The 17,148-nt window shown below is 36.5% G+C and overlaps 1 protein-coding gene and 1 pseudogene across 1 annotated transcript; one reads left to right on the top strand and one right to left on the bottom strand.

Annotated features, from left to right (window-relative positions):
- Positions 1–6,436: 6,436 nt before the first annotated feature.
- Positions 6,437–7,255, bottom strand: LOC111766651 (large ribosomal subunit protein mL39 pseudogene; annotated as a pseudogene).
- Positions 7,256–15,860: 8,605 nt separating this feature from the next.
- LOC101444663 (olfactory receptor 5V1-like) lies at positions 15,861–16,814 on the top strand. Its single transcript, XM_004468795.1, has one exon. It carries the CDS (start codon positions 15,861–15,863, stop codon positions 16,812–16,814), a length of 954 nt encoding a protein of 317 aa, XP_004468852.1.
- Positions 16,815–17,148: the final 334 nt, after the last annotated feature.

Below are 17,148 nucleotides of genomic sequence, written 5' to 3'. Positions count from 1 at the left end.
GGAAGATGGATTTAGTCTTACAAATTTATTCCTCACAGTCCTGGTTAAAGGTGTGTCCTCTGGACATTCCGGGGGAAGAGCAGTTCTCAAATGGTATATCCATTCTAGAATTTCAATCTCCCTAAACCTTTGAATTCCCTTTTCTACTGTGTACCAGGTCAAAGCAGGCATCTCAACCTCAGACATACTAGGCCATCTTTTGGCCAATGTTTCAATCAGCCACCCAAACAAACTGTTAGAGGCCTTTCTAATTCCTCGAGCTACAGAGTTGAATCCAGAATTTCTGCTTAGTGGGCCCATATCAATACATTCAGCTTGATCCATCTTTATGTTCCTTCTACCATTATCCCATACCGTTAGTATCCATTCCAACACATATTCGCCTGATTTCTATCTATGTAAGTTGGAAAACTCATGCAGTTCTTTCTAAATATACCTTTCTTCCTCATGGTTCACACTTTGTATTTCACTTTTGGGGTCTTGTTTGAATTTTAGTCTAGTAATAGGTCCTGAAGACAAGAGAGGTGGTGGAAGTGGGTAAGGAGAGGGATTAGAAATGCCCTGCAAGCTACTGACCTCAGGGAATCCCCTTGCATTTTCTACTGGTGAGACAGGATTAATCTCTTCAGTAAGGGGTTGGAAGGCAGTCTCCACAGGGCAGACTTGAGGCTTGGCAGTGCATGCTAGAGTTTGGCTGATACATGCCTCATGGCTGGGAGGAGGTCCAGACTTCCTGGGACAGGCCAGAGGCTGAGCAAGGCATACTTCAGTTTGGCTGGTAGCCATGTCAGGGCTGGAAGTTGTTTCAGACTCCCTGGGGCAGCCTGGAGGCTGGATGATACAAGGTTAACAAAGTGTGGCCTGAACAGGACAAGCCATGGCAGGCTTATCTGGTAAACTTTCAGCAGAATTCAGGGTTCCAATGTCCCATCAATATCATCATTATCCCATAAATCTCCATCCCAATTCTCTGGATTCCACTCTTTTCCAATCAATGCCTTCATTTTAACTGTAGAAACCCTGCAGGATTGAGAGTTTAGTTTCCTTTGTAACTCCACTACTCGTACAATGAGAGTCTGAGTTTGGTTCTCAAATGTTTCAAGCCTGTGGCTACAGGAGACAAGATTTTCTTTCAGAGCACACAGAAATTTTACATCATCCATTCGGTGTTTAAGTTTCAAATTTGAAGACTTTAACTCATCTCTTTCTTTTGTAACAATATCCAGAGTATCTAGGAGAAATTATCCAACATCATTATACCATTTGACTCCACAATAGTCTGTTAAGGTGTTGAAAACACTCTCACCCAGATCCTTGCTTCTTACAATTGTAGAAGTAGGGGAATCTAGTGATGTTATTTTGCATATCTCAATTGCTAACTCATGCAATGGACTGTTAGCAGCCTCTTTATTATTGGAAAGGAAGTCATCAGTACCCTTGAGTCCAATTAATGTAAAAAGACAATTGCAAAACTCCCAGAACCACCTCAGACATCCCATGTTTAAGACTCTGTTCCTCAAGAACCATTCCCAGTACCAAACTGATTTAGTCAGCATTTTCTGGGGAAACAGAATCAACAAGAGATATCAGTCAATAGTATGCTATTTTATAAGTATCTCATGCAGCCATGGAGATGCACAAGTCCAGATTCTGCAGGTATGCAATGAAAGTCCAATGAAGGTTCTTGATGAGTTCTGGGAGATGTTGGCTGTCCAAAGACAAGCTGGGAAATTCTCTCTCAATGCTAGAATTACATCCCCTTTTAAGGGATTCAACTCATTGGGTTAAGCATCACTCATTGCTGATGGCAATCTCCCTGATTGATGTAATTATAACCAGCTATCTATGATTTACCACTGCAGTAAGGTCAATAGTGACTAAAGTCCATAAATGCCCTTGTATTACAGTTAGCCCAGTGCTTGCTTTACCTAACAACTGGGCACAATTACCTGGCCGAGTTGACACAATAGCCTAACCATCACAGCATCTAAATGGGAAAAGAAGAAGTAGAACTATCTCTATTTGCAGACACGATCTTATATATATATAGTAAATCCAAAGGAACTCACAAGAAAATTATTAGAACTAACAAATAATTTCAGCCAAGCAATAAGGTGCAAAATCAAACACAGAAACCAATCATGATTTTATTCTTTAGCAATCAACAATCTGAAGAGGAAATTGAGAAAATAGTTCCATTTACAACAGTATCTTAAATAACATCTAAGAAAAAATTTAACCAAGGATGTAAAAGACTTGTACAGTAAAAACTACAAAGCACTGCTGAAAGAAATTGTATTAAATAGAAGAACTAAATAAATGGCAAGGCATTACCTGTTTATGGATTGGAAGAATTAATATTGTTAAAATGCCAATATTATCCAAAGTGATCTACAGATTCAGTGCACGCCTATCAAATTGCAGTGATTTTTTTTTCTTTTCAGAGAACTGAACATTTATAGCATTTCTATTGTAATTTCATGAATCAATTTTATGTATATATTTTATATGTTCACACAATTAATATGTTATTATAGATAGTAAAAATAAAAATAATAAAAGCCTTTTCAAGTTTTCCATCCATTTCAAACCAGTATTAATATAGTATGATTTATCATGGCTTGTGTTTTCTATTGATTCACATTTTTAGAAAATTTGGGTCAACATTGTAAAAATGCTTCAAATCTATACAACTGAAATAATAATATAAAGTAATATGGTGAAATTAATCTCACATATCTGTGTCCTCAACAAATATAAATCTGCTTAAAGAAACAGTCTCTCAGTCTGAATCAAAGAGGAAAGCCCAACTCAGGAAGTATGTAAGAAAACTATTTGAATCAAAATAATATACAGAATTTCCACTTTCACAAATGTATTACAGATGGGATAATCTTAAGAGCCCTCCCACTCAAAAACAACTTAAGTTCTGGATAAAGCAGATTTTTAAATCTAAGCATATCTCATGGTAAGGAAAGAGAAATCTACAAAAAGTCCTCCATCCCAACACATATAGACAAAGTGAGCTGAGATCAGAACTGTGAGCTGTAAGCAAATAAAAATGTGGGGAACCTTAAGGGAAAATGAAACATTATATTTGAAATCAAGAGCTTATTCTGTGGGCAAGTGTGGAAGACACAAATGTATCAATTCTAAAATGAACCAAGAAATCCGGAAGAGTTTAGAGTGATCCCATTTTGGTAGTCTCCTCTGGGTACAGACAGAAATGAATGAAAATACTCTCAATTTAGGTTTCAGAATTTTCATCTTAAGACCATCAAATGTAAGCTGATAATCAAAGATATTCAAATGCACACACACACACACACAAACAATATTAGTAAAAATCAACAGAAACAGGTAACTATATATTTAGATACCCAAGAAGTCCTGACATTAGAATTATTTTATTCAGAATAAAAAATAACTAAGTATTAAATGATTAAAGAAATAAAGACAAGAATTGCAAAAATATACAAGCAAAATGGATGATTTGAAACAATAAATTTTAAATGGAAATTTAAAAATAAAGATAATTGATAAAAAAGAAACAATGGAGAGTTTAAATCACAACTTTTTCTTTTCATTTGAAAGGATGCATTTGTAGAAATTACCCAGAATGTGTCCTTAGAAGACAGTGTTTGAAAATATAAAGGAAAAGGTAAGAGATGCAGAAGATAGAATGTCTAAAGTCTAATACAGATCTAATCAAAGCAAAAGAGACAGAAAGAGAGAGAGAATAGAGAGGAGGGAGCAAAGGAAATAAGACTTTTATACAAAGTATATACACAGATACAGGATGCTCATAAAAAAAATAAAGAAATCTGTTCCTAGACATATTATACAGAATCTTTACGGCAGCAAAGACAAAAGGACTATTTTAAAAGCATCAGGAGAGCAAAAAGCATCATCCTATAAAGTATGACAATTAGGTTGACACCAGATTTTTCAAAAGAAAAACACAAAAAGGAACACAGAATTCAGTGTGAAAATATTCTCAAAATATTGACAGAAAAGAACTTTCGATTTTGGATTTTCTACCAAGCAAATAATCTGTCAAAAATGAGGATGAGAAAAGAGATATTTTCTGATAAAAATGTCCTAAGTTCACTATCAACACACCTTCATGAAAGAAGCTTTAAAGAGAGTGCTCTATAGAGCACAAAAATGATCTTAAAAATATTGTGCAAGATGGCATGGTGAGAGGAGATATTGTTAAAATATAGCCAAATATAAAGAAATATTTTCTCAGTCAAATAATGGTAATGATAATAATTATGATAAATATCTGATTTATTATGTCTTAGTTAAGGCTTCCCCCTAAGCAGATCCTGCTAAAAGATTTCAAGTGCAAATAGATATATGGGAGTTGATTCTAGGAAATACCAGAGAGGAATGGGAAAGTGAGACAAGGAAGAGAGGGGCATTGCAAAAGTGTGCATTTTCATGTAAATCACCACTGTGGGCAGTGGAACTTCATCTTTCAGAGGGATTCTGGGAAGCAGCACAGAACATGCACTTCAAGTTTATCTTGCTTGAGAGGCAAGGTGGTATTTATTCACCAGTTCCAACCAGTTGTTGGTTGAGAACTGTTTCCAGGGGTTTTTAAATCCTAAGCACTTTTATCTTGCCCTGCATACAGACTCCAGTGGTCAGTGAGTCTGCAGGAGATAAGATCATTGAAAGTGAGGAGTTGAAGATTAGAATACAGGGTGACCAAGAATTGAACCTGGAATACCACTGGAGAGCATCTCTGTGAGTCAGGAGGTAAAATTGCTGAAAAACAAGGTATAATGACCTTCACATTAGTCATGAAAGGTCACATTTCCAAAAGAAGGTTCATTCAATATTGCTTATTTATTTTAGATTCAAGGTAATATCATGTAATAATCATATACCAGTAGTGAATATTCTCTAACTCTGCTATGAGATCCATTTCTTTCACTTTTTCCCTGCATTATGTATTATCTAGGACTCTCCCCAGCACCAAACTATAGATTGGAAGGACAAAATGGTAGGTTAATTCAAGGTCAAGTTCTACAAACACACACTGACCATGGTTATGGACCTGGAAAAGTAACTTACCTTTCTCCTCCATCTCCAAAACGATAGCCATGACACCCAATTACCACATTTCCACTATCTTTGTGGCATGTAACCGAAGGTTTCCTCTATTTTTAAAAATAGAAATATTGCAAATCAATATGCGTGAACATTTTCTTATTACATGTAATAAAATATATAAAGACAGGAGAATGCCTTTCTCTTTGTTATCTCCTTTTGTTATAACTTACATAAGTCATCTACTGAAAATGTTAACAGCCTGAGTCTCAAGGCACCAAGTGATATTTTTCAAGACCATGTACTTTTAGGTGAGGAATTGGAAAACAGCCAAAATCTTGGCCCAGTGGGACAGATTTTCTAAAACCTCCTGGCACGTAATTGGAAATATTATGTCCCCATACACTCACATGTTTTCTTGAATATACTCATTAAGGAAAGTAAGCTTGTCCCAGGATTGTCAATATTGTTTACTATTGACAAATTCCCATACCATGGCTTTTCAATAATGCAACAAATATGTCCTGAGCGCTATGAAAAAACACCTTAATAAATTCTTTATTTTTAAATTTATAACCTTTAATTTAGTGAATATATTGAGTTTAAGGTATAAATAAAATTTTCCTTTATTTACACCTTTTGGCTGATATTTGGTGAGAGCAATCAGAAATTTTATCAGCAATGCTCTTGCTGTTTCTTTTGCTATAGCATGATGATTATGTCATTATTTATTTTTAATATTTTCCTCTTCTTTCTTCTTTGCCCCTTTTCCCATTCTGTTGGAGCTCTACTGCCATCTCAGACTATGAAGGTAAGGAGCATGTTGCAAGTGTAGTGGAGAATTAATTGCTGAAAAGACCCAGTTTCTCAAGGACTTTGTAAAGCAGAGTTGCCATACTCACTGCAGACTGCCTGTACTAGAATTTTAAAAAAAATTATGATGAAATTCACATAACATCAGAATCTTTTGAAAGAACAATAAAACTTCTATTTTTAAGTTCCTATTTATTTGGGTCTCTTGTAACTGAAATATATCCTACCTGTGACTGATACAGCTATTGTTTGACCAACAAATTGAATTAAGGATAAGATATAAATGTGTTAAAAATTGACTTTTTCCCATAGGGAAATATAAAGTTATTACTCTTTTCTTTAAGTTATACTTGTTTAATTTAGTATTAAAGATACAGAGAGTAAGAGATTAGTAAATTTGTTTCCAAGGTATTTCACCTGGAAGTCAACTTTAATTGCTCACATGTCTTCTGTCCTCACCTGTGAGTTTCAATTATCTTTATTTATTGTTCTTTCTTATCACTTATTTTTTAATATTAAAACACTTTTAATTCACTGTGCATATTTAAATTTTAGGCAGTCACTAGGTAGCTGCACTTTCCTCTGTAGGTTGAGTTTGCTCTTCAGTTACCTTATCTGTCCAATAGGTTATCCCATATTATAAAATGTTCTTTTTAAGTGAAGAGGTGAAGACAGACCCTGGAATCCTCATCCAAAAAGTGGGTGGATGGCTTGAAGATTATGAACCACTGACACTTCATACTGGAGATAAATACATGCTCTTGGAATTAGAGGGCCCTTGCTCACATTTATGCAGTAACCAAATTGGTGCAGCTTGACTATTCTCTCATGGTTCTGAGATGCCTTCTCTTTTGTACCTGTTGTGTTGAAATATTTCTAATGCCACTTTTGCATCAATTTTCAGTTTCAAATGGAAGCTCTTTATAAAGGAAAGCATGAGCATCTTTTGTGAAGGAACACAGATTCTCTTTTGTTGGCATCCACTCAAGTCTCTTATCCAAAATTTTATCATAGCAAAGCATCATGATCTTTGAAAGTAAGGAGTTTAACCTCACAGGGCTGGTCAAAGGCTAGTACACATGCCAAGGCTGTCTGTCCACAAGAACCAGGATGAACTTGTCATAGAACCACACACATATATGCACGGCACAGCTCTAAGGAGTTGAAATGTGCCTGGGTCAGTTTCCCCATCATGTTTAACTTCAGTCTTCTCAGTCTGGGGACTTAATTACAACTGCCTGTCTTTCTCCTTATTAAAGAACTCATTCTGCATTTCTACCAATCCTGTTGGTGATGGCTGAGAAGATGGTGATGTGCCTATAAATCTCCAGCCGCCTGGCTGTTGGAGGTGGTCCCTGACTGCTGTGGCCATTGCCTCCATTGCAGCTGTGGGAAAACGCATCACTTGAATTTTGATATCAACAAAAATTTAGCCCTTGGTTCTTTGCTTTTCTCATGCTTGGTAGTCTTCTTTATTTCCATGGGTCAGATATGACTTTTATGTCAAATAACATTAATGTGTAAAGCCATTACCAACTCCTGAGTACCAGTTTTATATGTTCAAATGTTTTTTGGAGACTTATATCTGATAATTAATAACAAAGTGCAAACACTTACTCAGCACTCTGTATGTGGCAGTCCTGGTCCTTGCGTCTTGTATACAAACTTTAAAATTGTCTTATTTAATTCAGTCCACTGACAGAACCTCAAAACAAATCCCATTGAAAGTTCATTCTTTTGTGAAAATTAGTTTTCCCTCTAGACTTAGCCATTTTAGTCTTAAACCTTCCTAACCCAAAATTTAATCATCATCTCTTCTTTGATTCCTCTATTCACTTTCTCCTAAAATTACATGCGACACTTACCTATTTTTTCTACACAGTATTTTTCGTTTTTATCCTTTTCTTTTCTTTCTGACTTGTTTTCTCCCATACTTAAACTCTGTTCACTTCACAACTATATCATTGTGTTAACTTCCAAGTGAATTTCCTTGCTTTCAGAATTTATTTTCAAGAAAATCCTGCAGAGTCCTTTGATTAATTTTCTTTAAATAATGTTTTCCCCTATATACTCATTTAACTTAAATTTTTACGTGATGCCATATTGTTTAGAAGACTACTCTAAATTTCTTAACATGAGATTCTGTCCTCCATGATCTGTATTCATGCAAAGATTGATAAGTATTTGCCAGAAAATCAAATGAGATACCTGACTTGAAGGTGAGGTTAGACCAGATATCTGAGTCAAAGTAAGGTCTTGGACTTTTGTCTTGGGTGACCTTGGAAATGTTCAAAGCTTAAGGGGAATAGGGTTTTCTTCAAACTGTTTTTCAGACTTAAAATTTTCCAATGATTTTAATACAGTATACTGATTGGGACAAAAGTCACCTTTTCTTATCTTTCTCATTAATGGAAACTTGTAACTTTTTTTTTTTTTTGGTCGATAGCAGTTTGGTGGTGGTATCAAATGGCATGTGATTGGAAAAGGAATGTTTGATGGATGAAAAGTCTTCCAAACCAGTCTCTCTTTGGGCAAGATTCTTATCAACACTCATGAAGGATTATAGAGTTCATCTGAGACTTTTCTGTTTCAACTCCCTGAAGCAGCATGTCCTGCCTCTCTAACTCTCAGAGCGCTGGCACACACCTAGGGATGCCTGGTTCTCATAAGTGATTCAAATAGTACAGAAACCCTAGGGGTGATCATCTGTCACTCAAGGAGCCCATAAAACAGCTTCACGCCAGGCATTGTGAATTTGATATTTAACTTCCACTCCCATGGTCTCTTTTCTTCTGCAGGCAAGTATTTTTCTTTTTCTTTTTGAAAACTTCACTCTTAGATTTTTTATTTTCTTCAGTCATGCTCTTTGAATGACAATAGGGAATGCTTAGGAAGAAAGGACATTGTGGAGCTCATGTAAGGGAGTGATCAAGCTGTCTGTTTCGGCTCTGACCCAAGTGAATGTGCACTATGTTGCTTCCTTCAGAGTGTTATTTCTTAATGACTGGAAAGATATTTAGGTCTCCAAATATTTGCTTCATCTACTCTGCTGATGTGCTGAATTCTTTTCAGGAAGGGACAAAACTTCCAGTCCAAGAGAATGAGAAGGCAAAATCCCATTGGGTGATAAAACCTATTGGCTTCCCAAACATTAGTGACTGTTACCAGATACATATTCTATAAGGAACAGTGAAAAGAAATATATTAGCTCAGAAAGCCTGTTTCATACAGTCAAGTTTATGTAGAGGAAGGAACTAACATTATCTGTTGTTCCAAAGGACAGAACTAAGATCAAATAGGTGGAATAACAACAGCAATGTCCACTTTCTGTTATTCCTATTCACTACCCACTGTGGTTAGGTATGACATGCGTTACATGACTGAATCCTCACCATTACCTATGAGGGAGATATTGCCATTTTCATTAGGGAGGTGGTATTTTATAGCTTGTTAGTGGTTACAATACTAATATGTAAGTGTGAAACAGTGATAGCCAGGCATCACAACCTGATGCCGGGATTCCAAGGGTTTTAGAGAGGTAGAACATGCTGCTTCAGGAGGTTGAAAAAGAATCTCAGCTCACACTAAGATTTTAGTATTCACAGATGGTAAATGGAGGAGCCTGGGATTGGCCATCTTACCAGTTATGAAGGTTAAAGCATGAAAAGAAGAATTTTCTGAGCCTTGGATTTGTAAAGGAAGAATAAATTGTCTTCAGAGGCTTTGAATCTCCCATCCCAATATTGATAAACATTCAATTTCAGTTTGGATTTTAACTCAGCAAAACAACTGTAGAGGGTATTTCAGTGGCTGCATAAGATGGCTTTTAAGGCTTCTTCCAAATTAGAACTTCTAGGATTTTACTATTCATACTGTAAGTCCCATGAGAGATGGCCTAAGATAAACCTTTGAATTTTCAGCCCCAAGCATAAAGCCTGGCAAGCAATACCCTCCCACTTACTCTATTTAGTACTGGCTTAGTTAGATACCTGTTCAGGAAAGAGATAGAGACTGGTGATGAGGGAGTTAAAGGCAGGGTCTCTCAGGATTCCTGCTCTTATTTGTGATTTTTCAGCTATGTTTAATACTCTGAGTCCCAGAGAATCCACTGATAATGGGAAGTGCTCCATTATGGAAAATGTTTCCTTTGTTTATTACTCTAAACACCCTACAAAAACACATCCCTGGGTCAAACAACAGTAATAATCAAACTCCTCTCCAAATGGAAATTTCAGTTTCTTATTTGTAGGAAGGGCAAAGCAGGGGATGCTGCATAGGAAAGATTGTGTGTAAAAGCATTCTGATCAGATCCAAAACTTTAATATTGATAGAAAATCTGGAAGGCAGTTTGTACCTTTCCTTAGCTCTAGACCTCAACTTTTGGGTATTCCATTTCGTTGTGTTCCAGTTGGTTTTCCTCTGAGATGCAATTCAGCCAAGTTGATTAATTCATAAGAGAGCTCCTTCATGAAGAGCTTATTTTTCATGACATTCAAACAATATACAGCTTCCATGAAGCTAAGTAGAAATAAAATGATTTATGTTGATTAAATGTATTTTTAACTACTCCACTATTTGAAAGGCAGGATTCTCACTTTTGATCTCATTATAAGTAATATTTCCTTCGTTAGTTCTTCCTGCTTCACTTTTTCTAGATCTCTGTGTCTGGAGATGTGTTGTGGAAAGAAACAAGTAGTTTGACCACGTGGGGAAACATATTTTATTAATTATAAAGAAAAGCCAAATAAAATGTTTTATTAAACATTGGATTACCATTGCCATCTTAGTTACTAAGTTGTTTTTCTTGAAAACAAATAAAGAAATAAAAAAAGTCCTGTCTAGATTTTTTAAAATTATTTTAACAAATGGGAGTATATCATGTAGACAAAATTCTATCTTATGTCCGAAAGATTCAGGTTTATTTTGTGCATGAATGTATATAAATCCTCATTTCAGTCACTAGTAATTCAAACTTTTTATGGATCTGGTGAGGCTGAGAAAGGGGAAAAATCAATAGACCTTGGTCTTATTAAAGCTCTCACAAGCATTATTTTATACAGTGTTTTATTTCAGATTTGCTCTCTGAGTTTGTAATGGTCTATGACTGCTATTGAAGAACTTACTTCACTTGGTTCATTAATTGTGAAACCACATTGCCAAAACCAGTGGTGAGAAATTATTTTTCTGTGTGTGCCTCTTCATCACACTAAGCCATTAGTGTGGATAATTAGTCAAACTAAACTTTTATTTTTATGTCATAAAATCTAAAGGTTTTCTAGAATTTTGGAGGCAGTCAATGCTTATGATGTTACATATAGATCAATTCAGAGAATTTAAATAACTTTTCCATGTTTGAACAACTAGGGCTGATAGAAGTGGTAATAAATCCCAGAACACCCGATTCTACTGTCATGAAAGGGGTTCTCTTATTCATATCATATTGTTACTGAACATCAAAGGTTGTCTCCTTTATATTAACTCACTCCATTCAGAATTTTTAAAAACAACAATTTGCAAAACACATCACATATCACATAAACATGTTCATATCCATGAGCACTTCCTAGGAATGAATGTTCAGAAAATAGTAAAAGATGTATAGAAATATTTATGTAATTAACTGTTCATCATTGTCATTTATAATAGAAAAATTGGAGAAAAAAATCCTACATCAAGGTTTACATTTTATAAAGTAAGGTGCATCCATTTAGTGGATCTCCATATAGCCATTAAAAACCTTAGTATAGAAAAATTTTAATGACAGGAAAAATATCACAATATGGTGCAGGATACAAAGCTTTGTAGAATCATCTCAATTTTGAACAAGTATGCAAAGAAAATTTATTGCAAGATTATAGGCAAAAGCATTCAGGGAACCTTGGCAATTTTCTATAAAATAAATAACAGTGGAAAACTTTTATTTAAAGAAGATGCTAGTTTCTAGCTATTCATTTAATTTTTAAAAATGTCCATCTCCAAATACTCTACAACCAGAAGAACTAGAATTAATGGTCTCTAAGTATTCTAGGAAGGGAGAAAAGTCACAAACAATAGATTAACTTGATGTTTATGAACAAAAAGATGCAACTATTTACCCATTTTCATGAGGATAATTAAGGTGACTATCTAGCAATGGGATTGTGTCTGGCTGAACTTACAATTGTGTGTTGAATGTTTTCTCTGCAGCCAGTTGTCCATATTAGTATAGTTAGAAGTTGATAAATATTTTTGACAGAATTGATTAGTGAGATATAGTGACTCTGAGTATTTGATTTGAGTCATTCCCATGCTCTTGATTGGGCAAAGAGATGCTTTGTAGGAATTGGGAAGTACACAGTTAAGCACTAGTGAAAGATGCTCAAAAGACACCTATTAATTGACTCTATAATTATTGTTCAGATTCCACAGTGACTCTTGGTGATAATGCCTTGTAAAGAGAGAGAGGGCTGAATTAAAAATTACCTGCTCTGGTGGACATGCCATATTGCATTCAAAAGATTATCATAATGTTATACAATGTTGGGGAACATAAGTTATCTAAGTATTCTACTCCCTACCTTGTTAAAGGTAGGAATTGCTATAGATCTCTGTACTCTTTTCATTCCCGAGTCAATATATAACCCTGTATAATTAATTAATCATTTCTCTAGATGTTCACTACCCTTTAATGAGAGCTGTTATAAACCTATTTTGATCCTAGGCAAGGGGAAGATTTCTGGTTATAGACAGACTATTTGAGGCTAAAATATGACAAAGTGTTTGATGAGGTCTTTTTTTTTCACCAAACCTGGGGCATAGAAGATGTAAATTTTTTCTATTCTTAGGTGTTCTGTCCACTGGGGAGTGATTTCAATGAACTCCATCAATACCATCCTTATTTCTAAGTCTTAGAACCAGGGATTTTAGGAATCTCTTCCAGGCAATCCTAGCTAGCCTCCACACCAATTATTTCATGATGTTTATCAAGTGATATGATATCACATCCTCTCTTCCTCCTCTATCATCTTTAACACTGCTACTGTGGTTAAAACTACAATGTCAGGAATGTTCTTTTGGAAAACATGGCAGGGAAGGGTAACTGGTGCCAGGTGTTGGGTGTGGGGTTGTATGCAGGACAGGGTGCTCTTGGGGCAGGCTTCTATGGAATATATAAGTGTTCATCTTGTCATAGTCTGTTATATCAGTGGGTGGAGATCCACACAATAAACAAGAAAATATTTTTTAAAAAATTAAACTCCCATTCTGTAGAGTCCTGCTATGTTCTCAATTAGAAGGACAAGAATCCCTCAAGAACACAGAAATAGAATGAAATAGAATAAAAGAAAACAGACCAATATGTCAAGCCCTCAATATTATTGAAAGTAACTATGAATCTTATTCTTAAAAAAATTGAAACTTAGTGGTTACCTTAGGTTCCGAGGGGAGGGGAAGGGAAGATTAGAATAGATGGAATAGAAGGCATTCTGGGGCATTAGCATTGTTCTACATGATTTTGCATTAATGGATAGAGGCCATTTTAAATTCTGTGAAAACCTACAAAAATGTAAACCATAGTATAAAATGTAAATCATAATGTAAAACATTGACTCTTGTTAGTAGAAACGCTTCAATATTTGTACATCAGTTGTAACAAATGTACCATCTGCATGTAAAATGTTAATAAGAGGGGAGAGGGGAAAAGAGAGAGGGTGTTGAGTACATGGGAATCCCCTATAGTCTCTATGTGACTTTTCTGTAACCTAAAACTGTTTTTAAGATAAAATGAAAGATATAAGACCCTGGGGGAATATACAGAAGAAAAAGTCACTGTACATACAAGACAACAGATTTTACAGTGAGGAAAGACAAAAATGTCTACATTTTAAAATTTTTTTTAAAAATTGAATTTCAGTTGTTATTTTAAAAACTATTATTTATTTTCTTATTAATTTTTTTTAGTTTTTTTGTTGACTTCATTTTTGGAGAGGTTTTGGATTGTGGGGTGGGCGTTGCACCTGTGACCCAGGACGATCACTGGGGGATGTGTCAGTGGCAGAGGAATTCTTGGGGAGGTGATCACCTTGGGCATATGAATGTGTTCTCGTGTTCATAGGGTGTTGTCTTGGTAAGTGGAGACACGCACAGTAACCAAGGGAATATTGGGTTCCAGGATCCCTAGGAGTATTGGGAGATTACTACCAAGGGAGTATTGGGTCCCATCCTGGACCATTGCCCCAGACCTTTGATGTTGATGACTGTGCTTGTGGACCTTTTCTTGTGGGGTTAAAGCATGTCCTAGTAATATGTTGCCTGGGAGTTGCCTTCTGAGGGCCCCTTGGTTGATTGTGTGTGGCCTCTCTCAGGGCCAAACTCAACATTTATATTCACTGCCCCCTGCACTCCATATGGGTCATGGTCCCTTGAATGAGCCTCCCTGGCACTAAAGGATTGTTGCTGGGCAACAACTGGTAATGTGTCTGGAAGGGGATCTTGACCAAAGGCAGGAAATGGTAGATACAGGTGAGTTTTTGAGGATGAGAGATTTTGAAGTGTGTTTGGAGGTTGTTCCAGAGGTTACACTTATGCACATCCCAGCAGGATCTCACTGACTGCCACAGTGAACAGTGCCTCAAATAATGGGGCTCCTGAGGGCTCTGGAGGCATCCAGACACTGCAGGTAGGGTGGACAGCTTATGGGTTCAGCACGCTGTCAGTAGGCCCCACTTTGGAATTTATGCCCCCAGTGAAACAGGCTGCACTTGTTTGTGGTAACCCTACACACGGCCCTTCTGTCCCTGTTGTTTGAACCTATGACTGGCACTGTACTTATTGAGTGTGTGTCCCAGTGACTTGGATCTGTGAATTCCATCCATGTGCTGGTTGAGCCCTGAATCTCAACAGAGTTGTGACACCTGTTCTCCAGTTCATTAAACTCACCCAGACCAACTAGGGAGGAGATGATTATGGCCAATGGCCTTCCCAGAGAATGAAGTGTCTGCAGCTGAAGGGGATAGTTTTGTCAATCTGCCCCATGGGACCTACACCCCTCTTATTTGGAAGCAGGGTGGTCATCTCCATTCCAACATCCTAAAGATTAAGGAATGAACAATGTACTAATGTAGACATTATTATTCTACTATAGACATTATTATTCCAACAATGGAAGAATTTTTATCACTGATATAAAGGCAGTGGCCACCAGAGTTTCTGAGGGATGAGAAGGGAAAGAATAGGTTTAATTTGGGGGCAATTTCAGGACACTGAATTGTCCTGCATGACATTGCAATGATGGATACAGTTCTTTGTATATTTTGTCATAATCTACAAAACTGTGAATGACAGAGTGTAAACTATACTGTAAACCATAGTCCATGGTTAGTAGCAGTGCTTCAATATGTGTTCATCAATTGTAACCAATGTACCAAACCAATAGAGGATGCTGTTAATGTGGGAAGGTGAGTGTGTGAATGGGGGAGAGAGTGGGGCATATGGGAATCCCCTATGTTTTTTATGTAGCATTTATATAATCTAAAGCTTCTTTAAAAATTAAATAAAATTTTAAAAATAAAGTAAAAATGTATTTATATTTATTGTTTATCATTACTTTTTATTATAATTATAACCCAAGACTCTTACACAACTATCTGAGGGTGGTCTTCACTAACCATCTCCAACACACACTGCTGCATGATGAAAGGGGTCTGCCTTCATAAATTGTCCCTAAAATGAAGTAGACTTTTAAATACTTATCTTTTCCTATAAAGTTGCTGGAAATGCTTCATGAGATGATTCCCATAGTAGTTGTTAGATATGTGGGTTTTATGTGAGGATTCGTGGGTGCCACCATGATTTGTCATGGATTACATATACCATATAGTTTATTCTGACATAGACAATAATTTTTTTTATCTATAAAAGTTATATTTTCACATTTTGTAGATTTCTGCTGGAGCAGCACATGAATACTGTAATTTGTGCTGCTTCTTTCTCAAGTCCCAGGAGGAAACATGGAAAGAGAAAACCAAACTACTCTGCTGCTGGAATTCATCATCTTGGGATTCTCCAACCTAAATGACTTACAATTTTTACTCTTCACCATATTCCTTGTGATATATCTCTGCACACTGGGAGGAAATATCTTCATTATTCTGGTAACCTTGGCTGATCCTCGACTACATACTCCTATGTATTTTTTCCTGAGGAATTTAGCCTTCCTGGACATCTGCTACACCACCACCAACGTGCCCCAGATGATGGTGCATCTCCTGTCAGAGACGAAAAGCATTTCCTATGGGGGCTGTGTGATGCAACTTTTTGCATTCCTTTTCTTTGTTGGGGTAGAGTGTCTTTTGCTGGCTGCAATGGCATACGATCGCTACATTGCAATCTGCAAACCCTTAAGATATTCAGTTATTATGAATAAGGCTCTGTACAGCCACTTAGCAGCCTCCTGCTGGGTTAGTGGTTTCCTCAACTCGGTGGTGCACACAGTGCTGACATTTCGCCTGCCCTTCTGTGGCAACAACCAGATTAATTACTTCTTCTGCGACATCCCCCCTCTGCTGGTGTTGTCCTGTGGGGACACTTCTGTCAATGAGTTTGTCTTACTCTTCATTGGAATCTTCATTGGATGGGCTCCCTTCCTGGGCATCCTACTTTCCTACCTCTATATTATCTCCGCCATCTTGAGGATCCGCTCCTCAGAGGGGAGACGCAAAGCCTTTTCCACCTGTGCCTCCCACCTGGTCATTGTCCTCCTTTACTACGGCAGCTCCATATTCACATACGTACGGCCCATCTCCTCTTACTCCTTGTCAAAAGACCGGCTGATCTCAGTACTGTACAGTGTTGTCACCCCTATGCTAAACCCCATAATTTACACTTTAAGAAATAAAGACATCAGAAATGCTCTGAAAACTGTGAGAGAAAGAGTAGCAGACTGCAAATTTCATTTCTCTTGAAATCAAAGTTTTATTTTCTATGAATGGATAAGTGATTTTAGAAAATTATCCATCTTACTGATGCAGTCTGATTGCTTCTTGAGAACATTACTAAAAAACTCTAAGAATTAAAAGTTAATTTCAGTGATAAAGCCAATGGGGCAAAATGTTAACAATAGACAGATCTGGGTAAATGTTATTTGTATGTTCTTTGTACTAGTCTAATTCTTGAAATGTTTCTGTATTTTTAAAATGATTCCTAAATAAAAAGTGAAAAAGTTAATTTGGTGCTATGGGCATTAACTGAATATATAATGAGCTTATCTCTACATTGTGCATGTTATCTTTTTTACAT

The sequence above is a fragment of the Dasypus novemcinctus genome, chromosome 22 (assembly GCF_030445035.2).
Source record: "Dasypus novemcinctus isolate mDasNov1 chromosome 22, mDasNov1.1.hap2, whole genome shotgun sequence".
NCBI lineage: Eukaryota > Metazoa > Chordata > Mammalia > Cingulata > Dasypodidae > Dasypus > Dasypus novemcinctus.
The sequence above is the reverse complement of the archived record's forward strand: the minus strand, read 5'-3'. Positions and strand labels throughout refer to the sequence as shown.

Coding starts and splice junctions, on each gene's coding strand:
- LOC101444663 (XM_004468795.1), top strand. CDS start 15,861: ATGGAAAGAGAAAACCAAACTACTCTGCTGCTGGAATTCATCATCTTG.